The sequence below is a fragment of the Heterocephalus glaber genome, unplaced genomic scaffold (genome assembly GCF_053883595.1).
Source record: "Heterocephalus glaber isolate CG9 unplaced genomic scaffold, H.glaber_assembly_v1.0 deba00001556, whole genome shotgun sequence".
NCBI lineage: Eukaryota > Metazoa > Chordata > Mammalia > Rodentia > Bathyergidae > Heterocephalus > Heterocephalus glaber.
In genome coordinates, this window is record NW_028258347.1 from 2,738,507 (window position 1) to 2,766,463 (window position 27,957).

General features: G+C 44.8%; 1 protein-coding gene across 5 annotated transcripts in view; it reads left to right on the plus strand.

The window, feature by feature from the left end:
* Zfpm2 (zinc finger protein, FOG family member 2) overlaps positions 1–27,957 on the plus strand; it is a 407,643-nt gene that overhangs the window by 49,294 nt on the left and 330,392 nt on the right. Inside the window, exon 1 of one of the 5 annotated variants that reach the window (XM_087190835.1) lies at positions 17,221–19,224. The exons of the other annotated variants lie outside the window; for them this stretch is intronic. Coding sequence (XP_087046961.1) covers positions 19,152–19,224 — 73 coding nt within the window. The 5' untranslated portion in view covers positions 17,221–19,151. Of the gene's footprint in view, positions 1–17,220; positions 19,225–27,957 lie in introns of those variants that run through there. 5 annotated transcript variants of the gene reach the window in all.

Genomic DNA, 27,957 nt, shown 5'->3' on the forward strand with positions numbered 1-27,957 from the left:
TAAATGTTTTTATTGGTGGATACTTGCAGTGCACGCTGAGTTTGTTCACCTGGGGTAGTAGCACATACACAAACTGCATCCTGGGCCTTGTTACTTCCTTGGCTTTGGTGGCATCGTGCACTCTGAATATTCGCCCGTTGACTAAGCTGCCATTTCTGAGAGTCCTTGCTTATTTTGTCCTCTGTAGAATACCTGAGCACTAGGGTTCTCTGTGCCACTCCTGGACCATCTATCTCTTCGTGTCAGACTATGCTTCCTGTGCAGGTGATGTTTTGATCCCATAGTGTTAAATGCCATCTGTCAATGGAAGGCTCTCAACGGTTTATTTCTAGCTCAGATGTCTCCCTGGAGCGTCAAGCTCCTATTTCCAGCTGCCTGCTTGAAGGCTTCTCATGGATTTCTAACAGGCATCTCCAACTGGATGTGTCCCAAGAACAAATCCTCGTCATTTGCCACAAATCTGTTCCTCTCCAATTGTCCCATCTCAGTCATTTTCATCAACACACACTCAGTTGAAGTAAGAAAGCAAGAGCGAGCGTTTATATTTCTCTTTCATTTCTCACAGCTGTTCCATTTAAGTCCTGTCACCCTACCTCTAGAATGTCTTCTGAGTCCATCCGTTTCTTTCCACTTCCGTCTCCGTCTTGTCAGATTATCGCTGCCTTGTGAGTTTTCTGAATTTGTCTAACCTCCTGTAGGGCTCATCTTGTGGACAGCAGCTGAAGTCTCCTTGGGGAACATCATTCTTAGCTCACGCACTGCCTAGAACATGTCAGTTGCTTTCCAGTACAATTGGAATAAAATCTCTGCTCCTTGGCCTGGCTTGGGAGCTTACTGCTTACCTCTCTTCTCTCATCTTGCATCATGGTCCCCTCGCTGTGCACTCCGCATGTGCCACATTCAGCCCACGGTCGGGTTGCTCTCTCCGGCTCGAACACGCTTTGCCTTTGACCACCACAGCAGCCTCTTGGCACTTTGATCCCATTGCTGTGGACCTTTCCCAGGTGAGCGTCTTGGTGCACTAGCCCAGTGCTCTCTTGTGGTGTCACCGTCACACCAAGAGTATCACGGAGAGCCGTGATTTCATTAGTTGGTATATATGGTTTATTCATTCGTTGGTGGTCTGTTCTCTCTGATCCTTTTTTACCCCCTAGACTATTAACCCAAGGAGATCTGAGACTATGTCAATCCCCCCAAAAGTGCCTGGTAATATGTAGTCTAGAGATGTTTGTTGATTAGGAAAATGAGTGGATGGTTAGATACCTGGACATCTTTTACATAAATTACTCAGTGTACTTCAGAGCTTTTGTGATCCACTCTCAACCATGGTCTCATTTCCTTGAAATGTGAAGACCTTGAAGAGTTAGATGTCCTTTTATTACCTGTGTGTGAATGCATAAAAGATATGCTTACTGGATTTGCAGTTGTGGGACACCGAGAAAGCATAACTGCAATAATGTATGTAAAGAAAAAAAGAGGGTCCATTTATTTGTGCTAAGAGTGTAGTTCAGTGGTAGATGACTTGTCTGGCCTGAGTGAAGTCCTGGATTTGATCCCACAGCACTGAAAAACAAAATAAAAACCAGCAAAGTATTGACATAATGCAAACTGTATGTCAAGGTAATACTTTAAAAGAAATAAGTATTGCTTTTGGCTGACATTGCATTGATAGCCAGAGGAAATTCAGAGAGTCGAATGGCACTACCCTCCATTCATATTTGAAGGTGAGTCGCAGAAGCCTAGGTCGAGGAAACTTTGATAGTAACGAATATGAGAACCAAGGAACTGAAAATCAGGAAGGCCCGGGCGCCCCTGGCAGAGCAGTGCACCCCATTGTTCGGTGTGGCCCTGCAGGTCTCCATGGATAGCTGGGACATCTCCTTGTGAGAACCTCTTGGCACTTCTCGCCCGGAGCCCTGTCTCCCTGGTCTGAACTCTCTGAAGTATCATGAATGAGAACAGGTGTGTGTTTGGGTAACATCTGTGTAGATATCTGCACCTCCCCTCCCAGGCTCAGCGTCCTCAGGAGAAGTACTTTGCGTTTTGTTCTCATTGCTCTCTGCCATGCGATTTCCTGAGAGAGTTACCGGATCCTTGCCTGAAATTATTCAATTTGTGAGTCAATGAGTAAGTGGCAGACAGGGACAGGCTGTGGGGAAATGTTTATGACTTTAATGATGAAACTACAAGAACACCATCCTTAGAGGAACAAAAGCTGTTGGAGAAGTTTAACATACCTGTCTCTCATTTGTGGATGACGGTATTCTCTGTAACATTAATAAGCAAAATTAAGAAGAAAAGATAATTCGGAAATATGCTGTGATTCCAGTTGGTTTGAAATTAACAGTTTTAAGAAATTTCATTTAAGAGGCTTAATTTTATCAAGGATAGATTTGGATGGAAATATAAATCATTAACAAGTAGGACCTACTTGGCCAATACGTATACTATTTCCGTGTGTTTTAAAATTGAATGTAGGAACAGGAAAAACAAATCCAGAAAGATATGTTCTTGGATCTTTTTGTAATTTATTAAATTTATTTGACGAAGTCTTTTACTTAATGATTTAATTGCTGTGTATTATTACAGTGTAATTTATAACACTATATATTTATATCAGCATATGGACATCAAATTAGAAAACAAATCAAATTCTCACTAACAGCATAACAAGGACAAAACCCCTTTATTAATGAGAACTCAAGGAGCGTCCCTGTCCTCCTGAGCTATTTGTGAGATATGTAAGGAGCCAGTATTTACATTTTCCAGTGAACCAGCATGCTAGTAATCAAATTTCAATACAGATTTGCTTTGGCCTTGTGAGATACGGACCCAAACTGGACATAGCACGGGATGCAGAGTGGTGTTACTTTTCGGTTTGGACTGCACGGGGCAGTGCTGCATCTTATTTCACTGCACCGGATCCCAGGTGGCCGGTGCTGTGCGGTGGGGACAGCTCTGGTCCGGGCGTCCTGAGGCCTGCGGAGCTGGGCCCGTGGCGGGTGCTCACTGAGAAGCACCCTGTGCAGGAGCTTGGGAGACCCTGTGACCAGCTCTCTCTCCTCCCCTCCGCTTTGTATCCTCAGGTGCTCATATTTGTCTGTCTTTGAAAGCTAGTGATTGTTGAGAGAGAAAGCAAGCTACTTGAAATAGTTACTGAGTATTTACTACTTTTCTAACACATGGAGTGAAGCCAAGAATGTGCGTAACTTAGCTCCCAACCCACGCTGTGAGCATGATTGAACTGAGCTCCTGCTTGCATGGGACGCGGAAGCCGCAGCCCTGCTGTCCCGGTGGACACAGCGTCACACACATCCACGTGACGTCAGGTCCACGTAACGTCAGGACCACGTGATGTCAGGACCACATGACTGCTAGGGCTGGAAAGCAGGCCACCGCGTGGCCGTTCTCACACCAGTCTCAGCAAAGGCATGGACTTTGTTGCCACCAGACAGTGACCAAATGGTCCCCTCTCCTGTTTTTCGTTTTGCTAAGCAGTCACAGCTTGACTTTTAGAGAATTTGTAAGATAGCCACTCAGCGTGGGCCCACTTCCTGACCTTGCCTGGTCCACAGCAGGACTCCTCCAAACCCCCAAACACGGGTCCAGACTCGTGAGCCACATCTGACATATTCTTATTGGACACCTGCAGTCCCTTCATAGAAATGGGCTGGAAAACCCATGTTTATTCGACAGGTGAATTCCAGGTGGCCTTCTATGAAGGTCATTTGTTGATAGAAAGAGTGCAACGATTGTGAACTATGTTAAATGTTGCTTTGCCCTTTTATATTTTCTCCAGAAGAACTCTGCAAGTCAGTGAAAGTTTGAACCAGCATACTTTGACTTAGCATAATTATGATTTGTCACCCAGTATTGTTACAGAGTATGTTTCTATAGACCGAACTATTATCATGATCTCACCTACAAGTTGGAGTTCCAAACGTGCCTCTTGTTGACTAGTAGCCTTTCTGTGGAGGGGATTTACCAAAAATTCACATGTAGCAGTCTCTGAGAAATTAACAGGGCACTACTGAAAAGTTCGCTTCGAAAAATACACTCAAGCATTATCTGGAACCAGCTGCTCCTGATCTCCCATAAGGTGTGAGGTATTTATGAATTCTTGGAATTTTTATAGTATTTTCAATAAGCATAGGTTTAATGATTCACCTGTTACTTCTGTTTGAAATAGTCAACATTACACTTTTATTATTTTTAATCAGTCAGTAGTTTCTCTATATCATCTATATGTAATGTACTCTACGGAGTACTCAGAATTTTTTTATCATTATGCACTTATTAGATAATCTTACTGGGTGTGGAAACATTTGTGTTAAGACTGCAAAAGACAGTTGATCTCACGTGTCTAATATGATATTTTATTCTATTTTGACATAGATTTTTAAGAAATACTAAATTATATAACAATTTCTTAGTAAATACTTTTTGGCCATTATTTTCTTATTCTCATTGTACTAACTTAAATTTCACCAGGAAGAGTATTAAAAACAAAGTGGAAAACATTACCCTTTGCAACACATTGGCATGTACTGTTGGTGTAGGTTCCACTATACTTCAAACTGTGATGTGGAAATGAAGATCTCAAGAAGCTTTCTAGAAATGGGGAGGGAGAAGGATCATTTGTGTATCTAGGGGAGTGGCTTAAAATATTTTTGATTTTACACTGGAAAAATGATATCTGAGAACTGGTTGATTTCAGCTATAAAAGCATAGAAGAAGGTTGGCCGTAACTCACCTGGACAAACCTAGGACTCTGGAGTCTCCAGCATTTGTTTCCCTAAAACCTGACAAAGAATATTTAAGTCTGCTTCAGAGTGAGTAAGAAGAAAGCATCGATGCCAAGGCTTTGATGAGCTCTGGTGATGATGATGAGTAGATCATAAAAAGGACAGAATAGAGAAACTGATATGTGGGACTCCATTGTCTTGTTATAGAGATTTTGCTAAAACCTATTCATATTTAGGAACAAAAGCATTTAAGTGGATCAGCATTTGAGAAGGAAAGCAGGAGGTAAGGAAAGAGGAATGAGAGTTGGTAGGAGGAATCAGGAAAGATGAGGTTGGCTTGGCCTGAAGCTGCAAGAGCTGTAAGAGCGGAGATGTGAAAGGGGGCCCAGGAGGGTGCTCTGGTCATCCAAGCATGGCTGGGGAACACTCTGCCCAGCTGCTGTTCACCAGCACTTTAGCATAAGCTGCCTCCGAGGTCTGTTTCTAGGAACTCTAGGAGATGCAAATAGCAATGAGCACCTATGCATGAGGAAGTCATAAATGTATTGTATGCTTGCTGTGTTTATCTTAGAAGATGTTTAAATAAGGTTTCTCAAGCATATGGAATTACAGACCAGAATGAGTCACAATGACTGATACGTAGCTGAAATCTGGGTGGAAAGACAACTATATCTGACCTAATAGGTATTTTGTTCTTATCTTTTAATATTTTATTTATATTTATTTACATCTAAGGGAAAAGGTAATCTGCAGTAACCCTTTCAGCCTGGTTTTCTCAGATCTGTCTGGAGTAAAAAATGGCTCTATATAGGAGAAAGCCATGACAGAAATAGTTGGGATCACATTTCTTCCCTTTGATGCAAATAAATATAAATAAGGTATTAAAATGCAAGAATAAAATAATCAAGTCAGATATATTTATGTAAGAACTGGGTCTTTGAGAGCTTTGGAGATTTGGAGTTGCATAGTTTTGTTCTGAGTTTATTGGTATACAACATGTAACATGAAAGGCTTGCCTACCAGATATTAGTTCTAGTGGTGGAGATTGTGAGAAAGTCGGGTATTACCCATTGTCTTCGATACTTTTCTCATCACTGAGACAAAATACCTGATAGCCAAAGTTAAAGGAGGAAAGGTTTATTTAGCTCACAGTTTGTGGAGGATTCATCCATAATCAGCTGGCTCCAAGGCAGGGTGGTACGACAGACAGGCCTTCCAGAGGAGAAACAGTTCATGGTGGGCAGAAGGTAGCAAAGCAAGCAAGCGGAAACTTCTTTCTGCCCCTTTTATACTCTATGTAGGCACTGGGATCAGGGTGGTGCCAGAACAATCAGTGGACTGACTTAGTAATCACACACCCTCAATCCCAGCATCACACACTCTAGATTCAGCCACCTCTGAAAAATCTCCCACTGTGACTGGATGAGGGTTTGGCGGAACATCGAGACACAAGCCATAACACCCATAGACTGTGCTGTGCAGTATTTCAGCCTTGTTTACAGTTTAAGGTGTAGCCTGAATTGAACATTGGAATAGACCACTTTCATCTCCTCCTAGATCAGCCGGCACCAGGAATTGTACCTACTACTTGGAATTTTGAAAAAGCTAAGTAGCAGTGTGTTGTCTAATTTTTAATGAGACCTGCATAAGTTTTATATTACTCTTCTCCTCAGACTGTATTCTTTGAGTCTGCCTGGAGTTAATGTCCAGAAGATGAAGTGTCAGCTATGGAGCTCATCCCACTGGATAACTGCACAAGTGCATTAGCTGATCTGTGCTGGGGCCAGTTATCTGATATGCTGGGAACTGTGAACCAGATTTAAGGCACAGTACTGGGGTGCCTCGACCCCTCGAGACTCCTACTTTCTCTGTCTTAGGGATAGAATTACACATTGGAATCACAGAGAGAACTAAGATGTCTCTTCTGGTCCTGAGTGACAGAGGACAAGGTGCTAGCATAGATGATTGTGTGAGAAGTATTGAGGACCCAGGCATAGCTTTCCTCAGTTTACCCCCTCGAGATGAGATAAGAATTCCTGAGATGGAAGGTGACTAAATGACCATCCCAGAGAGGAGAATGAATCCTTGTAGCCCTCTCCCCAGTTCTCAGTAAGTCCTGGGAGGAGGATTATCCCTCATCTTCCCTCTGGAGGATCGGTAATAGCACTCTAGCTGGGCCTGTTATCATTTTCCTCACTGGCTGTCCTGATCCATCCCACTATCCAAGAAGCAAACTGGACTCCCTGAGCCCACAAGGGGGCAAGTAGTTGGGGCAAACAATCACCTGATTGCACCCAGAGCTTTGGACCAGAAGGAAGAGGAAACCCAACACGACCCAGGGTGGATGACACACAGGCCCAGCTGCCTCTCCTCTGAGCTTTCCCCACTTCTCTCCATTGTTGGCTGTCACCAGGGAAGTGAAGAATCAATTTAGTTATTTAATAGTAATTATAATCTCAAAAACTTGTGTTTCTGTGTCCCCAATGCTGTTCTCAGCACTTTACATATTGGCTGATTAAAGCCGCACACACCCGTAGGAGGTCATTATTGTTGTCTGCATTTTGTCAGTGATTGAACTAAGGTCTGTGTAGATCTTGCCTGATGTCACACAGCTAATAAGCTACAAAGTCAGGATTCAAGTGCAGGGAGAATGCATCAGAGTATATTAAACCAGTTTTCAAAAATGTGTGAAAGAAAAACTTGCATTTCTGGCACACTAGAGTCTCGACCTGTATTTCTTATACATCATGCTTATTCTGGAGGATTTTCATGAAACTCTATCGTTTCTACACCTACTGCGGGCAGGTTGTTCAGGGTGATGCTTATTATATTGCATGCCGCCCTTTCTGCAGGACCATGGAAGTAATTTCTCTCTATTCTTAGAACAGGAAATATTTGGGCTTCTCCTAAGCAACCGCTTTATTTGTATTTTGAAGAAAAAATATCGACTGTTTTATCTTGCTTCTCTCTTTCTACTGGGTGCTGCAGAGTGTGGAGCCAGGGTGCAGCTGGCCGCTGGTGAGTCCTTGTGAGTCCTGGCCTGTGCTGTGGACACTCACTGACCTGTGGCACTCCACCTTTCCCGTGGCCTTGCGTCTTGACCTATTTAATTTACTTTATCTGTCAGTAATGTACGTATCTTAGTGGAGCACCTTAAATCCTTTCTGAGAAAAGCAGCTTGTAAATACATGCAAATATTATTTTTTCTTTGCTTCTAAAGCATATCACTATTAGATCTTCCTCGGTCAGCAAAAGGCCCCCAGCAACTACTTGAGAGCAATAAAGTCATCCTTCCTGGGCATGTTTTGTCTGTGTGGGCAGAGAGGATCCACTGTGAAGGGCACAGTGTCCCTGCCCCTTGCCCTGCCCTCTGTCTTGGGATGAAGGGCCATGGTGAAGAGCAGCACATGGGGCCCAGGCATGGTGAGTGGCTAGGTGTGCGGGCTGTGGGCTGATACTCAGCTCATCTCCCAGTTTTGCTGTCTACTGCATGAGACCTTGGACAAGTTACTTAACTTTATGATGCCTCAGTTTCCTCATCTTTAAAGTAGGTTGAAAATAGCAACCCACAATCATGTAGTTACTGTGCATGATGGATTAATTAATATGGCTGAGCATTTATTTACGTTTATAGATGCTCAGTGAAAGGCTACTCAGTGAGGTAGGAGGGCTCGAGCTAGAAAGTCTTCTGAGCATTAGCAAACTTCATGGAATGCTCTTGATATTGTCACAAAAGCCCTTCACAAAGCAGTTTGTTTAAGCCAGAGACTGCATTTGACATAATCCATATGTATTCTACAGTCTTTACTATTTTCATTTGAATTTCTTTGAAGCATTTAAGTTAGAAGGCTAGAAGGAATCTTAGGTCGAGATTAGTAACCCTACTCAAACTGTGATTAAAGACCATCCAAGAAGGCAGAGAACCTGTATTATTCCCAGCATAACTAATATGAGAAATATTTTCTTTCAGTAATTTTTTTCTCATGCAGATAAACATTCTTGTAGAATATGTTTTAAGCTTTTGCTTCCAGTTTTAGAAAAATCAGAACATATAATAGTGCTAAATACCTCAAGGGAGTACTTATCCCCTATAGACACGTAACTGAGGCTTCAGGCCAGAGTATGCAAACACAGGTGTGTGCACACAGTCACACGCACACACATTCACACGTAGTACGGGAAATCAGTGCCCACACAGAATTTTTCATAGAGAACAGTGGGTTCTATTAGGGAAAATAAAAGATAAGAAAGAGCCAGGAATGAAGCGGGAGTTGAGGCCTGAGGAAGAGGGAAGGGGAAAGAGAGGAGGAAGAGGAGGAGCAGGAAGACTCCCCCGGAAGGTTTGTGGTGGAGGTCTTGATGGGCGAGCGGCAGGGATGCGACTCGGCTCCCCCTTCTGCCCGCCCGAGGCGTGTGTGCTGCAGCCTCCCCGGCCGGCTTCCCGCCCTGCTCTGGTCCCGACTGCTCTGGTCGGGGCAGCTGCAGCCAGCACCTCTTCCGTGGCCCTCAGCTTTTGACCCTCTCTCCATCCCTGCCTCTTTTTGACCTTTTATTCTCCCTAATAGAGCTGTTGAGGGCCCAGGTAAAAGACAGGAGTGGTGGGTACCTGCAGAGGAGAGAGCTGATTTGGAGTTGGCGTGTGTGCGTGTGTGTGTGTGAACCAGGCGCAGGAAGATTCGCGCGCAGTCTGATGCTTCCGTCTGCCTGCTTTTTTGTGCATGTCTGCAGTACATAATGCTCGCATATCCCTTGAGAAGTTGTACGTGTGTGACACATCTGAATTCTTTCTCATCCCCTTCTCTTTCCCTTCCACCCTCTTCACCCCTTGATCCCTTTCCTACTTGACAAAAATCTCCCTACTTCCTATTACCGACCCTTTATTTTGCTCTTTCTTTACATGAAAAAAAAATTATTTTGGATTTTTCATGTAAGAGAAATCGTGATATTTAAACTTGTGTGCTTGATTTATTTAACTTAGCATTATCGTCGCAGGGTGCATTCATCTTCCCACAAATGACTTGAATTTATCCTTCTTCATGGCAGAGTGTACTCCACTGTGTGTGAACAGCACATTTTCTTTAACAGTTCATCTGTTGATGGGCATCTAGCCGGTTTCCAAGATTCAGCTGTTATGAGTTGGGGCTGCTGTAAACATGGGTGTGCATGGTCTCTGTGGTATGATGTCTTCCACTGTTTTGGGAAGATAACCTAAAGGTGGAATAACTAGGTTGAATGGAATGTCTGGTTTTAGTTTATTGAAGAAGCTCCACACTGATTTCCATAGTAGCTGCACTGCTTTACCTTCCCACCAACAACGTAGAAGGGTTTCTTCTCCCCATAGCCTTACCAGCGTTTGTTATTATTCGTTTTTCTTGATGTTGGCCATTCTTTCTGGGCTAAGACGTGATCTCAGAGTAGGTTTAATTTGCATTTTTGTAACAACCAGAAATGTTGAGGATTTCTTCATGTATTTATTGGCCATTTGTACTTCTAAAAAGTGACTATTCATTTCAAAATATTGCCCATCTTTTAATTGGATCCTTTATTTTAGGAGGTCTAATTTTTCATTCTTTATATATTGTAGATATTAGTCCTCTGAGAAATAGCTGGAAAAATGTTTTTTCCCATTCTGTGGGCTGCTCCTCACTCTTGGTTGTTTGCTTTGTTGTGCGGAAGCTTCTTAGTGTAATATGATCCACTTGTTGATTCTTGGTACTATTTCCTGTGTGACCCGGATTCCGTTAAGAAAGTCCTTGCCTGCATCTGTGACAGCTTATCGCAGGCAGAGATGCCAGGTAAAGAGATGACCAGCCGGAAGGGTGAGGGACTGGAGAGGACCCGAGGGAGTCACAGGACGCCTGGCCGGTCATGCCTCGAAGGAGAGGACCACAGGATTCTGGAGCTCAGATGTCGAATTTGCTGTCTGAGGGCACAGAGTGTCTTGGAAGATCCCAGGAAAGGGATGGAGGACGAAGAGACTGAGCCACCCAGAGGCACTTATGCCTGTGGAGGGTTAAGTGGGCAGAGGTGGGAGGGGGGCTGGCTCAGAAAAGCCACGGTTTCTGTGCAGACTGGGGGTCGCCAAATGCTGGGGGGGGGTTGTTTTCTGTGACTACTGAAAGCTTAGTCATGGACCAATTAAGGGTAGATTCAAAGTTGCTTTTTTTCAAAATAACATCCTCACTCCTTGCTGTTCTCATATACAACGAAGAGATTGGGTATCAAAGGACTGGGATACACTTCCTCCGTTTACCTAGGTGACTGGTGAAGAAGATGGGATTGAAACGGGCCTCTGATTGAAGTGCAGAGCCCATGGTGCGTAGGCAAAGGCTGTGCTGCCCGAATGTGGGTGTGTAGGGGTCACTAGCAAGTTTGGGACAGTGGAGGATTTTATAGTGACGTTTAAGATGAGTAATCTTCCACTTAGATACTTAGGAAGCTGAAGCAAGAGGATTTTGAGTTCAAAGCCAGCCTGGGCAACTTAGCAAGAACTTGCCGAAATTTTTAAAAATGCTTGGAGATACAACTCAGTGGTAGAGCACTTAAAGGAAAGGGAAGGAGAGAGAAGGAAAAGGATCACGGGGAGGAAAAGAACAGAAAGAACTATATGCTGAGTTAGAAAAGCTGGACTCAGGGAGAGGGGGACAGGTGTGAGACCTCTGAAAAAGAGCAAGGAGAACCCGGCTTAGTCAGCGGCAGATGGACAGGTTTAGGATAAGCAAGACCAGTGGGGCTCAGGATGCCCAACTAAATATGATTTTCTGGTGTAAATGTGTTTCATGCAACCTTCAGGGCTTATCTGTATCACAAACGTGGTATCTATCTGAAATTCACCTAGGCCGGTGTCCAGTGTTTTATCTGGTTACCTTTGGCACCGCCTAGCATTGCTCAGACTCCCTAGGGTGAAGGCACAGCGCCCCACGAGGCTGCTGTCACTGCCCCTGGCTGTGCTTGGGGGTCTGGCGCCTCCTCAGGTCTGCAGAATCTAGGTGAGGTTGAAGGTAGCACGGCCCCCCAGAGGGGACACCTGGGCAGCTGGGGACAGTGGGGCCCGAGGCTGGAGTCAGCGCAGCTCCTCTGCACCCGGCTACGTCCTGTGACGTGAAACCTGCACCGGGAGACTGAACTCACTCAGGGGCGCGGGGAACAGCAGGGCCCTCTACCTCGCGGGAAATTCCAGGAACTCAGACCCCTGTTTGGGACAAAGGCCGGACAGATTCTGCAGACAGAACACAATCTAGTGTCCTCCTAGAGACATGCAGGAGGAATTACACCGGGGGAAGACTAGTTCTTAAACCCTGGCCTAAATTAGTGGTGGTTTTGAGCCGTTGCTAGCCTGGAAGTGCAGATCAGGATGGGGCAGCTAGTGGGCTAGAGCTAGACGATTGGGGTCGCAGAGCCTGAGGGGACCCGCTCGGTGGGAACGCCGGTCGGTCCGGCGCAGCACGGCTGAGATGTGGAAGGGTTTGGGGAATTTCGTAGTGAAGTCGGTGTCCCTCAGCGTGAGTGTTGTGATTCTGGCTCTTCTGAGATCTAGTCACATTGCTGTGGGGTGAAACGCTGAGTAGGAAAAAGAAAAGTCAACTGTTACCAGGCAGGAGGAGCAAAACCTCGCAGTGAAAAAGAGCCATTGCGCTATTCATTCTGTCAGTTCTCACGTGACAAGGCTTGTTGCATATGAAGTCGTGTCAGTTTTAGGGTGACATACATGTAAAGCTTTTGTGTACTTATCCTCTGATTCATGTCTATTTTTCCTGAATTTTTAACCTTGTTTTACTCATGTCTAAACTGAACTTTTGTCCAATTTTATATTAAGTATTCTGAGAAGTGTTAAAATCTTAAGAAAAATAGTCTAACGTGAATTTGGGTCGGTTTTTCAGTTCCTTGAAATGGAAGATGAAATTTGGTACTTTTAGAATTTTAAAATTAACGTATTTTGCCTGAATCAGTCTGGCTTTGAAGTTAACCCAATCTTTACTCTTTAGCTTTTCCTGCAGTCAGAAAGGTTAACAAAATGGAATTAAAGTCAGTGCTTTTATCTATTCATTTTAAACTTACTCTTTAATTACAAAATGACTTACAACTAGTACTAGTAAATTAATCAGTAATTACAGTTCACAAATGATGCAATGGGAAGTAGTTGCAGTGTATCTACAGTACGTAAAGACCATTGAGAAGCGCTATCATGGTTACGCATTCTTGTGAAATGTAACATTGCTTTGTGTGTTCTTCTGCAAGGACATAGTAACATTTCACAAAAATTGTTAGGTGCCAACTACATACTAGCACAGCACTCTGAGTGTTGTGAGACATACAGAATAAATGATACATGGTCTGATGGAGAGAAAGGTGCTTATAAAGGCACCGGCATTTATGTTTGATTGGTGTAATTTTGGTGGAAACTGCTCTGCTGTGATGTCACTAGCAGCAGCATCTGCTGCATAATTAATAAGACAAATGGAGGCTCACCAGGGATGTTTTGGAAGCATGCAAACTAGTTGATTGGTTCTTCCATTTGAACTGCAGTTCTTGGTCTATAAATGAGGAGCTGGACTAAATTTTCTAGTCCTGCCTTTACACTTCTGTTAGTTTGTAGGGTCACACAGTAGCTTTTGTGCCTGGAAGTCCGAATCTGTGTGCAGCATTAGCTTTGGGAATTGGTAGTCCAAGGTGCCATCCTGGGTGCAGTAGAAACCCAGTTCCGGTATTCTGTTCAGCAGCCCACAGGGATCCCATCTTGGGGACGGGTGGATTTCATTATGAACTTCACGGTGCTTCACAGCCTTCAAGTCTGGCTTTTGTAAAGAGCCTCTTAGCCCAGTTAAGACCCCCCTATTCAACGTTTGAGCTGTAAGGTATTTGATGAAATATTGTATTGCTCTCCAACTCTGTAGTTGGAAATGAAGCAACCACAGAGGTCAGACTAATAAAAATAGCTGTGGAATATACTCTGGTGAAAAAATTATATTATTTAAAGTTTAAATGTGACATAGAAGCCAACCATGCACCTGTAAACCCAGCACTTGGTAGGCTGAGACAGGATGATTGCATGTTTGTGGCCAGCCTGGACTATATGTATAGCAAGACCCTGTCTTAGAAAACAAACCACAAAAGAATGTGAAATACGTCACCAAAACGGTTGACTCTAGCGTTTGAGGGTGCTGATAAGAAGTTTGTTCTCGTCAAGGAATTGAGAGATTCACACTGAATCTGTGAGCTGATGGATCGAGTGTGGTGAGAAAGCAACCGCTTCTTCCTGTGCAGAGCAAATAGCATTCCCCTGGCTGGTTCCTGCTGGGCCCGTTCGTCCTGGGACTCGCTGTTGTGTGGAGCTGGACTGGCTGTGGCAGTCACGGTGAAGCCTCGGGTGGAGGACACTCGAATTGTGCACAGAAACTTGGTGAGATTTTCACAGCTTGTATTTATTTGCGTGCGCTTCTGGGTGCTTATTCATAAACTATTAACTGAAAGCAGCAGCATGATAGTGAAAGCCACGGTGATCCAGAGCGTGTTAGATTTGTAACAATTCCGTTTCTAACTCTACTTGGGAAATTTACCAATTTGAAGAGGGAAATGCTATAAAATTAGGCCTAGAATGCCTTTGGCTGTTTGATACGGAGATCTTCCTGCAGAGCGAAGGCCTCAGGTCAGGGCAAAGCTAACGGGCCTGAGCCCCGCCACCCTGGTTGAAGGGGGAAGCCCATACCCTCCCGCGCTTGCTGTGGCCAGTGTGCAGATGTGGACTTTCCCGTCTGTGTGGTGCCAGTGCGTGACACGTGTGCATTCTTTTTACGCCCCTCTTCTCCCTCCCCATCATCTCCTGGTCTCCTTCCCATTTGCAGAAGATGTTGTTTTGTTTGGCTAGGAAATACGCGAGTCTTAAGCCCAGTTAAAACACACACACACACACACACACACACACACACACACACACGTGAGGCATTTTGAGCAGCACCTGAAGAGGGAGTTTCACAGTGTTACTGCAACACGGCGCACTGTGGAGAGTTTAACTCAGTGCTTTCTCTTCTAGAGGGTTCAGTTAGGTGCGCATGACAGACAGCAGTTTTGAACTAAGAAGCTGTCTCTCCGGATGCAGCAGCAGCGGCTCCCTTGCCAGGCACACGCAGGGCGTTTTCTCGAGTGTAGCTCAGGCTGCAGAGCCATCAGCTTCTCCTTGGTGCCCTGGCCTGCCTCGCACACTGTGGGGAACATGGCTTTTCCACCCTCGGGGCGATGAAATAAATTAAAGGGTGCGGCATTAAATGAGTTGAATTTTGAGTAGCATTTTTCATGCCTTTGACCTTTCTGAGCCAGCGTTTCCTTCTGAAGCAACGTTAGGAAGCCCGAGACAAGGCCCTCTGTGTGCGTGCCAGGACGCAGGTTCTCGAGCCTGCTGGGGTTGTGTGTGACACTTTTTCCCAGTGTGCTCTCTGGTCTGTGACTAGAACATTGTGTTTCAGTATAAATCACAAATAAACACGTGCTCGGGAAGGTGAGGACCTCCACTTGCTTCTCCTGGGTCGGTTCCAGGCTGCTCCAGCCCCCACTGCTCCGCGACACAGGCCAGGCTGCTGGAGGGGCGTCCCCAGGGCCCACGCTGCCCTTCTGGGCCATCTTCCTCCATTTATACTTCCACTCGGTGCTTCCTAGAGGTCTGGCGAGCCTGCCCTTTATCTGCAGCGGAGTTTATTTTTGTTTGTAAGGAACCGAGGTCTATCTTTAGTATTACCCTTTGTCTTCTCTAATTAGAAGCCTCTTTCTTGTGTTCTTGTAAAGAAGGGGATGAGTGGATCCTTGGTGTCCTTCCACATCACTCACACGAAGATAATAGGAGCTGCGTTTCCTGAACCCCCTCTAGCCACAGAAAACCTGAATCTCACCACCCAGAGAGCAGTGTCCAAAGCCTCTGGAGTTTCGGGGCGTCACCTAGCAGAGCCACTTCCTCTTTTCTGGTGTGTGATCTTAGATTTTCAGACATCAACCTAAATTCATTCCCTGGGCTGAGTGGACATTGCTCATCCGTCCGCAGTGATTCCTGTGTCCCTGCCTGTCCCAAAGCATCTGTGAGTATTCCAGACATGATACATGGACACATTCCGAACAGGATGCTGCACCAGGCAAATGCTAAGTTGGTTACACATGTGAACACAGGTAATTTATAATGCCCACAGTCCAGCATGTCAGTTTGTGGAGGAGACGGGGACACCGAATTCCTAACTCAGGGCGGGCTGAGGTCCTGGACCCCTCCCCAGTGCTGGCCCTGATGAGGCGGTCACCTTGAAGTTTCCGCAGGAAGCTCATTGCCACTTCTGAGAGTCCCACTTCCAAGTGGCTGTTACTGATTCTTTGGCCTCATGCTTTTGAGCCTTTAAGCTTAAGATTTCCGATCACATTTCCATCACTGATGTCAGTTTTTAGGTTATTTTTCCAGTGTCCCAAAGCTCTGCATTTCTCCTTTTGCCATACCTGTCTGCTCGTGTGCACTCACAGCATCTGTACCTCGTAGAATGAGTGTGTCCGGGAGCCATGATGACGGACAACAGAGAGCGAGAGGAAGGGGCTGGAGAGCGCATGCTCGCGGTACCGGGGTGTGGAGCATGGAGGAGCTAGGTGCTCTGTCAAGGCAAGAAATGACCAGTATGGAATGACCTTCCTAGGTAACGACGTGAGGGCTCGCAGTTGGGGCCTCAGCTGCTGGCGGGGATTCGGGACGCCTTCAGTTGGGGCGTGACTGCACACACCTCTGTGTTGCATTTCAAGGCCGCTGAGGACATTTCCACCAACATTCCCTTGAGTTAGGACCGCTGTGCGCAGGTCTTACGCAATACCGCTGCTGCTGACCACGAAAGCGAAGCCAGCACAGCCTAACTGAGTCTCTGGCTGTGAGAATTTCGAGCTTGCTCATAGGATAGAAAAGGCCTCTGGGCCCTGTGCTAAGCACTTTGTGTCATTAATTTGGCAGCTTTTAAATGTTGCCAGGAACTTTAGAAGAGGGCAGTTTTCAGTTGAAAGTCTGTTTAAATGTAAATGTTGGTGTCCATTTTGCACTGCTTCGGCAGTGACACAAGTGACTATTTGGTTTTTGACTCATGCAGTGGACAAAATCCCATCCCACCCAGTTACTCAGACCACCGCATCTGGGCCCCTCTGGTCTTGGCGTTTCATCGGTTGCCTTTTGCTGACACTGTTATCCCATTCCTTTCTATCCTATCTTCTGGTTTAAGCTCCTCCCTTTACCAGCATAGCCATCATCAATCCTGGGTACTGATGTCACCCTAAAGATCTATATCAAAATAACGAGTTCGCTGATACAAAAGACAACTGTTGGAGTATGGTTTCATGTACCTGATTTGATAAATTATGTAACTTTAGTAGCACATCTTTATTAGTAAATACCTAATAAATATCCTTGGAAACCAGAAGAATTTTAAAAATTAAATTTTATTACTTTTAAATAAAACAGTTTGGCTATATTAGTTATTTTGATATCTCAGTATATTTGTTCATGATTGCTATTCATGTTAGTTTTAATTCTGTAGTATAAGATTGCTACTTTGTTTCTTTTTGTGGCCCTTCATTCCGGTTTGAAGCTGTTTTGACAATGATCATGTAATAGGAGAAATTTTGATCTCAGAAGGGACAGGAAATGAGGAACTTCTCTCACATACAGTTGTAGTCCATGGGAGTGAGGATTTTAAAAAATCTTTTAAAATTAAAATTTCCTATAGTTTGTTATGCTATATACAGATTTATGATTTTTGATAAATCAGCACAAGCTGAGAGCTTAGGAATTCTCTTGTTTTCATAAAAAAATTGGTTTCCCTACTTTTCCCACTGTCCACTGACTTCTGTCGCTGAGACTGGTAATATCAGGGGGATAAATGGGATCTGTGCGTCCATGCACCAGGCATGCACGAGGCAGTGGCTGAGTTTACCAGAAGAGCCAAAATGAGAAGTCTAATCAGCCATGTCCCATCCTCATGGGTCACAAATATGATTTTTATGAGAAACATTAGATATAATAACTCCAAAAATATCTGCAGGTCAAATTATGTATTTTATTATTTTTTAAGTTGTTTTTTTCCCCCTCCAGAAGGGGAAAACCAAGCCAAACTTAGCCAAAATATAGGTCAGAGAGTCCATGCGAAAAAGCTCCTGAAGTTTATTTAAAGCTTTCATTTAGTCGGAATAGTTAGGCTGAGTTCTAGCACACGTGATTAGTTTCCTCATGTAAAAGTGATTAGAGCGAACTCCATGATCACATGATTTCACTGTTCCTATTTAATATATGTTGAGCATTTCTCTGTCACCAGCATTCTTCTAAAAGAGCTTTAATCTTTGAAGACTGCACTGCACTCAGTGATACGAACTTTGAAATCAAACTGTGTTGGCACTCACCATGTTTCTGAGACTTCTTTCCTAGAACAAACATTGTGATGAACTTTGCTGAACCCTGATCTTTGTCATCTCGGATTATTTCCTGGAGGATGGAGACCGTGAAGTTGAATTAATGACCCTGAGTTTGAACAGTTCCAAACCTTTTGAAACATACTGCCAAATAGCACTAATTATTATTTTTAATGACTGATATTCCCTTTTGAATATATAAATAATAATGGTTAACATTTTGGAATATTTATTGACAAGTATTGTAAGAACATCAGACTTATTAACTCATTTTGTCTTAAAAGTGACTATGGTCATATTTTACAGAGGAGAAAGGGAAGTGTAGGGAAATAAGGTGACTCACTTATGGTCACACGGATAATGCTGGAGGAGCTCAGATTTGTTCCCAGACACTGGGGGAATAGCTGACATTTACTAACCCTTGATTGTAAACAGCAGGTTTTCTGAACCTCTTTGAGTTAACAGGTTTAAAATACTATTGTCTGGCCCTGGTATGAGTTCTATGTTACATGTACGAATTTTGTTCTCATTTTACAGATTATAAAAAACACATAAACTGGCATGGTGGCACACGCCTGCAATCCCAGCACTTGGAGGATCGCTGTGAGTTCAGGCAGCCTGGGCTACCTAGTGAGTTCAAGGCCGGTCTGAATGACATAGTGAGACCCTGGCTCAATAAGTACATAATAAATAAATAAATGATAAAAACCACATATAAACTGGAACAGGTTAAGTAACTTGCCCGAGTCCTCTAAATAATATTTGGGCAAACAAAAGTTAAACTCCTGTTACCTTGGGTATGTATTTGTCCAAACACAGAATCTCTGCACTTCTAAATCATTCCCAACCCTTAGGTTCTTCATATACAACATTATACTTTACCAGCACACTCGTGGTGGCTTTCCCAGTAGGGCTGCAGTCCAAGCAAGGCGTAGTCTGTGCTGTCCACGAGTCACGCCAGAGCAGCCTGTGCACTGTGGCCCACATTTGGGAGAACTGATGTCTTCGCGAGGAAGACATGCTGAGCAGAGAGTGAGAGGGGCCTGGATGAGACCCCAGAGGCCCCAGGGAGGTGAGGACACTGAGCCGGGACCTGGAGGGCAGAGGGAGGGACAGGGCAGAGACCCTGCGCTGGACCTGGGAGGGAGGAGGAGGTGGCTGCCCTGCTGGCCCTGTGGCAGAGTGCATGGGCTGCGATGGGAGTCGTTGGTGTCTTTCTGTCCCGGGACAGGATGGGCTGCAGGTGGTTTCCACCCAGCTGGGAAGGTGCTGGGGCCTGGTGCAGGGCCCCACGCGGTGGTGACACAGTCACTGTGGGTCCTGTGCAGTGCAGATCTGCTGCATAAAGGGGAAACGGGACTTCGCTGTGACTCCTCGCCTCACGGCTCTGGCACAGTGCTCGTCGGACAGCCTGCTTGCTGTGGCCCACTAGCTGTGACCCCCACCAGTAAGAGACCTGGTCCCCTTCTTCGCTATGCAAAACCCCTGGCACCCAGCGTCGGAGCGGCACAGGAAGGGCCGAGTATCACCAAACTTTTTACTCCTGGCTACTTATTTGTTGAATGTATTTATTCTTATGTTGTGTTCATTTTTTTCATACTTTTCCACACAGAAAGTGTAAATATATTTAGATTTATGATGTCTTTGTTTTTATGTAGATTTGTGTCTGTTTACTGCTTTGTGATTTCATTTATCATGTGTAAAACATCATTCCATTTCCAAAGATTTAACTAACTACTGACTTTGTCTCTTACAGATTTTGTTTTTTGTGTTTAACACTGAAAAGCCATCTGAAATTTATTTTTGAAATGAGATAAAAGCTGGAGTTGACTTTTCTTTCTAAATCGCTAACTAGTTATTTTAGCTTAATTGATTAATCCTTCCCTGTTAAGAAGCACCTTTATTGTTTATTGAATTTTTCCAATTGTCAGTTGCTAAATATTTTAGTACCAGATCATGGACCTACATGATGTTCCATTGTTCTGTTTTTACCACATGTTTGGGTTATGTCTACTTCTGGTATATGTTTGAATTGGATCACAGTATTTGTTTATAACTCTTAACTATTTGTTCATCAGATGGTCTGGGCATGAACTTTAATATGGAAGCCACTTGTCACATGTCACATTTCAGTATAAATTCATTGAGCACAGTGGAACACAGTTGGGGATTCTGGTTCGCAGTGCCCTTGCTCCTGTTTCAGGGCCTCAGATTGTCCTGGGTGGAGGGTGAATGCCTGCTGTATCAGTGCAGGTTGATACAACATCCCTTCGTCACGGAGAGCTTGGTCAACTGTTCTGCTCCACAGTCATTTTTCCAGGTTCCTAAAAATTCCCCAAGGAACCTGGAAATCAAAATCCAGGACATATGTACTTTGGAGGTTACTAGCATCTTGATAATACTTAGTTTCTACTTCTAAGAATGAATTATGGAGCCATGCTTATAATATGGGCATGATTTTACTCATTAAATTTTGTATATATTTGATGGAGATCAGTCCTAGCAGTTTTCACATTTTGAAATTATTTGGTCATTACATAAATATTTAAAGATTATTTAGCAAGTTCTTAGTTCTTCCTTCAGCTACTTTTCCATTTAGATGTCCTATCTTAGATTTTTAAAAGCATAAGGTTTTAAAAAGAATTCTTGCATTTCATTGTATTTTCAAGCTTATCGGAAAAATGTTCAGCTTGATTTTTAAAAAATCTGTTTTAGCCACTTTTTAAAGTTTGCCAATGTTGGCTATTTTGTCTAATAAGTTGCTAAAGCTTTCATTCACACCTCACCCTCCTTTTCTGAGGGTCTCTATGGGTTGATCTGTGGAAACATCCTGGGCCACCTGCCCCTGGGCCACCTTCCCTGGGGTGCCCACCAGGGTCCCCATTGACCCTTCAGGGGACCTCAAGGCCTCTGAGTTTCCCCTGCCTCATCTGCTGCCTCTCCTAAATACCTCCCAGCCAGAAAACTAGAATACATTGTTTGACCCCGGGCTACTAAAAATGCATAGCTTATATTTTAAGATAGTAATTTTTTTAGAAAACCTCTAAGTTATATGAAAATTATATTTCACTTCTAGTTAAACCACATTGTAGTAGATTTTGACTTTTAGACAGTGTTGAGCTTTGGATTTCCTAATAATTGGTCTGTGTTTGTAAAGACTTTAAGAGCATCTTGGGACCATTATTTGAAGTGAAATCAAACAACAACCTGAAATATCGCATAGTTCTTTTAGAAACCCAAAATATAAATGAATTAAAGAGCAAAATAAAAGATAATAGGAAACAGGAAGATCTTTTGGAAAAGAGAGATGGTGGGAGGAGAAAGGATGGAGAGGGAAAGGGATGAAGAAAAGAATTAAAATGTGTCACATACATGCACCAGCTTCTTACGGTAAATGTACATACAAATAAAATTAAACATTAAAAAAGAATACCTGTAAAAATTGATTCTTTGTTTATAAGAAACAGAATGGCATGGAACATTTAATTCTGTGCATGCAGGTGTTGTTTACAGTGTTCACATTATTCCCTAGTCTCATTTTTGTTTTGTTTCCTCAGGAGGATGTGTAAAGGCTTGTTTGGATTCTCCACTCAGTAGTATTACCATTGCTTTTTTTATGAATATACCATAACTTTCATTTGCTTATTCCTGAAATATTGTGTGATACTAATACTATCAACCTTCCTATATTTCCTTTTATGTTGACTGATACATCTTTGCCTATTTTCATTTTGAAAAACAATAACATTTTACAGTATTTATCTAATGGAAAAATTAATAGGTCTTTGTTTTTGTTCCAATCTGAAACTTGCTCAGTTCTCTCCCCTTAGAGACTATATCTTTTTTTCTATTCCTAGTGTTTGTACACTAATTTTGTCGTTTTTAATGTTATTATTATTTGTTTTTAATGCCTTTAAATGTGAGGAAGTCCTACTAAATGGCATATTTATTACCCAATTTGTATTAGAAGTTTTAATTTTACCTATATGTCAAAATGCAAGCAGTTTAAACCTTTTTAGAGACGAATAGAAATTATTTTTGGCTACTTTTAGGCCCCACTTCTCTATTCTCTCTTGATTTAATCTGTGTTCATTTGCTTTGTTACAATTCAATTCCCCTTTTATATTTTCTGATATTCTGATTTGTTACTTTAGTCTTAATAAGCGTTTAGACTCCTAAGAATCAAACCTTTATTTGTAATTTGACTTCTTCAAAATTATTTTTGTCTCTAGCAAGTTTCAGGGATCCCTGAAAATTACATTTTCAGCATAGTTTTGCCATTCCCAGTGGTTAGTAATTCCTCTCTCTGTACCTGAGGTGAGATCTTTCCCTAAGGGCTGTACAGCTGATGTCCTCTCACGGAGCTTCTGCCATGGCTGAGTCTGAAATGTCCCGGAGGTGCCCCGTGCCAGGCGTGGTGGGGCTGGTGGAAGGTGATTGGGCCACACGGGATCTGGCGTCACAGGAAGGCCACCCCTCCGTGCCCTGTTGGGAAGGTGAGGGACTCTGGCCCCAGGGCCTGGACGGAGGGGTGGCCATGGGTGACCTTGTGCCTGGCTCCTCCCTCTCTGGCTCTTCCCCTCTCTGCTTCCTGGCCACCCGGAGGGGCGCAGCCTCCTCCCTCAGCCCTTCTGCCGTGATGTTCCTACCTCACCTCAGCCCAAAGAAACTGAGGAGCTGACCTTGAGCTGAAACTTCGGAAACTGAGAGCCACAATAAATCCTCCTTTAAGTTGTTTTCTCAGACATTTGGTCACAGCGATGAAAAGCTGGTTAACACAACGTCTGATGGTGTTTTGGTTACACAGCCCATACATCTCATAATTTATCGAATATAGTGTTCTTCCGTAATTGTCCCTACCACATTTTGCTAGCCTTCTCTTCTGGTTTTTTTCCCCTTCTTTCTTTTGTGATGTTTGACCTTTTTAGTCATCTGTTTGATACACTCTTTGGGGAATAGAGAGATGGATGTGGGGTGGAAAGATGATTCTTGCTATTAAAATACAATTAGTATGAAGTCATATCGATTTTGGTAGTTTTTCTTAATCTAAAATAGGTGGGCTTTCTTTAGCCCTGGAAATTCTTGACATGCCCGAATTCTCACTGTTACGTGTAGCACCGACGTGCCGTGGCCTAGGTCTACTTGAATGTGCGGTCACTGGTGGTCAGTGGGAGCAGCTCTGCCGCAGTCTCCTCCAGCCTGCCCTGTCCACCTCTCCTCTTCTTCGTCTGTTTTTGTCATTCTTTGCATTCACAGGCTGTTTCTCATGGTTTGCCATCAGCGTCACTAATCTAACGGCTCTGTACCATCAAGTGTGCATATTCTATAATAACGTTCATTATTATACTTTTATTTGGTCATTCTGATTCTTATCATATAGTCTTTTATCCTATGTTTTGGTTTCATTGAAAAATTCCTTCAGGAATCTTTGTGATAACATGAAGCTGATTTTTAAAAATATTATTGAATTTTATAAAGTAAATAGTTTGGGGGAGAAAAGCAAAGCTTGCCTTTTTTAGTCAGTAATATATGGTTTATCTTACGTTCCAAAGTTCCCTTCCATCTCTAATCCCCAAGTCCTGGGTGCTCTTAAAATGCATTTTTTAAGCATACTGAAATAATAGAGACCCTCCCAGGCGTTAGGGTTTCTGTGCGCTCCTTCGGCTCCGTTTGTTTCCTGGCCCAGGCCCTTCTCCAAGGGGAAGACAGCTGAACAGGAGATGAAGGGTGTCAGGGTGCTTCCTGCCAGCCGGGGAGAGGTGAGGTGGTGTCTCCTGCTCACTGAGTTCCCAGGGGGTGAAGGTGGTGATGTCCCTGCCGTGCCAGGGAGCAGCACCATGACCCCCACAGATGACACTGTGGACCACTTTTGTGGCTGTTGTGAAATGCGGGCTCTACAATAAACGATAAACAGGAGCGAGGGAACCGGCCCAGAGCAGATGTAAATGACTGCGGGAGCCCAAGGGCCGGGAGGTTCTTTCCAGAACTGAAAGTGCGCTCCGTCCTGTTCCCGTGCGTGTCACTGCTCCCGCCGGGTTCATGGGGTTTTAGGAGAGGTTTGCTGCCTCCATTCACTCAGAAGTGCTCTTCTTTATAGTGCAAAATAAGTTCTACTAGCTGTACAATTTTAGAGTTTTTCACCCGAACATTAATTTTTTTCCCATCTTAAATTTGCTTAAATTTTAATGGTTGCGTGAGTGACCTCACTGCTTTTACTTGCTTAGTCTTCTGCTTTGATGACCTAGATAGAGAAGACCTTACTGCAAAGGCAAGTTTGCCTTTTAAACCTCTGTACTGACACAGCAGGTCTCTGAATGTTTGCTTTTGAGTGATCCCTTTGTCTGGGTGTAGTTCTTAGGGATTTGACCAAATCTAGGCCCACTACGCTCACTCACTCTGAGTTGTGCTAAATGCAGCGAAAGCTCCTTTGGTCTCCGCGCTGAACGCGTTTGCTCGGCGTGCCCAGCGTGCATCCAGCGTACTTGGCGCCCGCCCTTTCACATAACGCTCCTTCCAAAGGCTGCAGGTTCCTGTGGCTGGCTACAGGGTCAGGAGATTTCGTGAGAACGTTTTGAACCCTCAGCTCATCAGCAGCTCCTGGCTCTCCTGGCCCCTCCTGGGGTTGGCGCTGGGAGTCAGGCGGCTCCCGGAGACAGACCCTGGACCCGTCCCCTGAGGTGCAGAGCAGAACAGCCCGAAGGCCTGGTGTTTAACCCTGGGCGTGCGCTGCGGCGGAGCACAGGTCACACACTTGCGGGTGACGCGCATCACAGCGTCCCTGTGAGACCAGAGCGAAGCTGGGCCTTCACAGCTGGGGCCTCTCTGGGTCTTGAGCCGAGCTCAGTGCCACCCCGCGTGAGCCCTGGGGTCGGCGGTGGCCTGGCGACAGGTTGTTCTCCCTCCCGCCTTCCCCTAACCTGCGCGGCAGGATGAACCCAGGGCCTGCACACCGAGCCGCTGAGCCAGCCCTTGCTTTGTTTCATTTATTTTTTTGGAGGTTGTATCTGCTTTTTATAATTTTTAAATTTTACATGGTTGCTACACGGTTGTAGGACTTCATGTTTACAGTCATTGTGTAGAGGTCGCGCATGCACACACCAGAAGTTAGCTCCTTTTTATCCCCTCTCCCTCAATCTCCTGGTCATCTTCTGTGTCTGATTTATTTCATTGAACTGTTTTCTTTTTTTGGTACCGGGGATTGAATTCGGGTCTTTGCGCTTGTGCAGCAGGCGGCAAAACCACTGAGCTAAATCCCCGGCCCTATTTCATTGAACTTTATGGTCTTAAAGTGCATCCCTTTTCCTACAAACGACTCAAGTGTATCCTTCTTTAGGGCAGAGTAGTACTCCATTGTGTGTAAATACCATGTTTTATTTATCATCCATCTGTTGATGGACATATAGGCTGCTTCCAAGATTAAGTATTAAGAGTCGTGTTCCTATGAACATGAGTAGGCCTGGATCACTAATATGATGTCTTTAACTCTTTCAGGAAGATACCTAGGAGAATAGGTGGGTCAAATGGAATTTCTAGTTTTAGTTTCTGAGGAACCTACACACTGATTTCCACAGTGGCTGAACTAGTTTACATTCAACCAACACTGCAGAAGGGTCCTTTTACCCCACAGCCTCACAGCATTTGTGGTTTCATTTCTTGATGGCAGCCATTCTTTCTGGGATAAGGTGGAATCTCAGTGTTGTTTTATTTTGCATTTCTCTAGTGCCCGGTGATGCTGCGCCTTTCTTCACGTATTTATCAGCCATCTGTATTTCTTTCACATGTCTGTTCACTCCAGTGGCCCATTTTTTACTGGTCCTTTTATTTTGGGGGGTTCTAATTTCACTTTGTGAAACGGGGTCTCTCTCAGTTGCTGAGTTACCTGGGCTGGCCTCAGCCTTGGCGCGTCCTGGGACTACAGGTGCGTGCCACCATGGCCAGCTTCGTCATTGCTTTTTCCAGTTGGAAAGCACAGGGTCACAGTGATAGGCAGGGCCAGAATGAATGCTTTCCTTAACAGCGAATGAAATTTGTTAATTGATTTGTACTTTTGCATTTTCAGGAAGGATTTACAGCATTCGCTTTTATTTTTCCAAGCCATAAGTAACATTTTAAGTTTGTAAAATGGGGTGGAGGCTGAAAGAATGGTTTTCTAAACAATGGCATGAAAACAGTGTCTGAACTAGGAAAAGATGGTAACATAGAAAAAGCATCGCCATGTTTGCTTCAGCCGCTTGTGTCCTACCCATCCTAGGTGGTAACAGCCCGGTAGCAAAACAAAATAATAACAAAAACCCAAGCAAGCCGTTGGGGAAACATTGGTTCCTGTTAAAGGCACCTTGTCTGAAACAGGAAGATGCCTACTTCTGCATTTGTTCAAGTTGGATGCGTTTGTTTCTGAGGGTTTAGACCGTGGGCTTTAGAAGAGTGAGAGAGCTTTGACTCACATGGTCTAAACCCTCAGAAACAAACAAGTTCAAAGCTCTTGAGGGCACAAGGCCTCTGGTACTTGGGAATATTCATTCAGGCCTAGGAAATCGCATACTCTGCAGTTATCCACCCTGCAGATAGTGATGTGCATTTCTCTGGTTCCAGCAAGATGGGGCAGTGGGGTTGGAAGCTGCTGCCGAGAGCCTTTCAATCCATTAAGTGGTTGCTGTTGAATTGGCAGGCAAAGCTGGGCATGGTGGTACATGCCTTCAATCCCAGCAGTCCAGAGGGAGGCTGAAGCAGGAGGACCACAAGAATTCAAGGCCAGCCTGGACTCCATAGCCAGACCCTGTCTAAAATGCAAACAAACACAAATCCACATGGAAACTAGAACTTCACATTTTACCACCTCCATTCAATTACTCTGACAATTTAAAGAGGGAAATGAAGCTGGGGTTAATTGAAAAGGAAGCATGAAGCCAATTTTTCTCCTCCCCTAGGCCAAGAGCCTCTGGAGGTCTGTGGGAGGCAGACCTGGGGCACTGCCAGCTGCAGGAGGAGTTGAGCCATCAGAGCACCCACCTTTGCCCCGCAACTGCCCGCTGAGCCTGGGAACCCAAGGCAGGGTGTCCTTCTCAAGAGAGGCCCTGGCTGAGGCCCTGTGCGCCTTGGCTACCCTGCATCTCCACCCTCCTGCCTCTCGGGGAAGGCTGCTCCTCCTGAAATGCGTTGCAGGGGCTCCTGGCTCACACCTGCCGTTGTGCGGTGCACACGTGCCTCCCAGATGCAGCTCATGGAACAGGGCCGGGGCCTCGGGGGAGGAGGGAGCGCAGGCCCAGGGCCGGGTGTGGGTCTGCAGGGTCACGCAGGCCCACGCAGTGCCTGGCCTGTCTGGTGGCCCCAGGGCGGGCTGGACATGGGGATGTTGCTTTTGCCTCCACCAACACAGCCCCTTGTCTCGGTAGGGTTTTGCAACTTGAGATGTTTTAGGTGTTTTTTTTATGTGTTCATCCCCCAAAGATGAAAGAGATCTGCTGGCATGGAAATTTGGAAAGTGACACCTACACCTGTGAAATTAGGCAGATTCTCTAAAGTTCGTACTGCAGCCTGTGCTCAGGCTCTGCAACAATGCTTTGTTTTGTGGAGGGGCCGGTTCCTGACAGCGCAGGGCGGTGTGCAGGATGGGACAGGCTGGGGAGCGTTTGTCAGCATCCTGCATTGGGCAGGCCTGGCCCTCTTCCAGAGGAGGCCACGCCCGTCTGTGAGCCCAGAGCTGTGGGTTCCAGGCAACAGGGAGGTGAGTGTGACCCCGGACCACTGGCCACATGGGCAACCTCTCTCCCTCTGCCCGCCAGGCCGGCCCCTCCTGGCTTCTCAG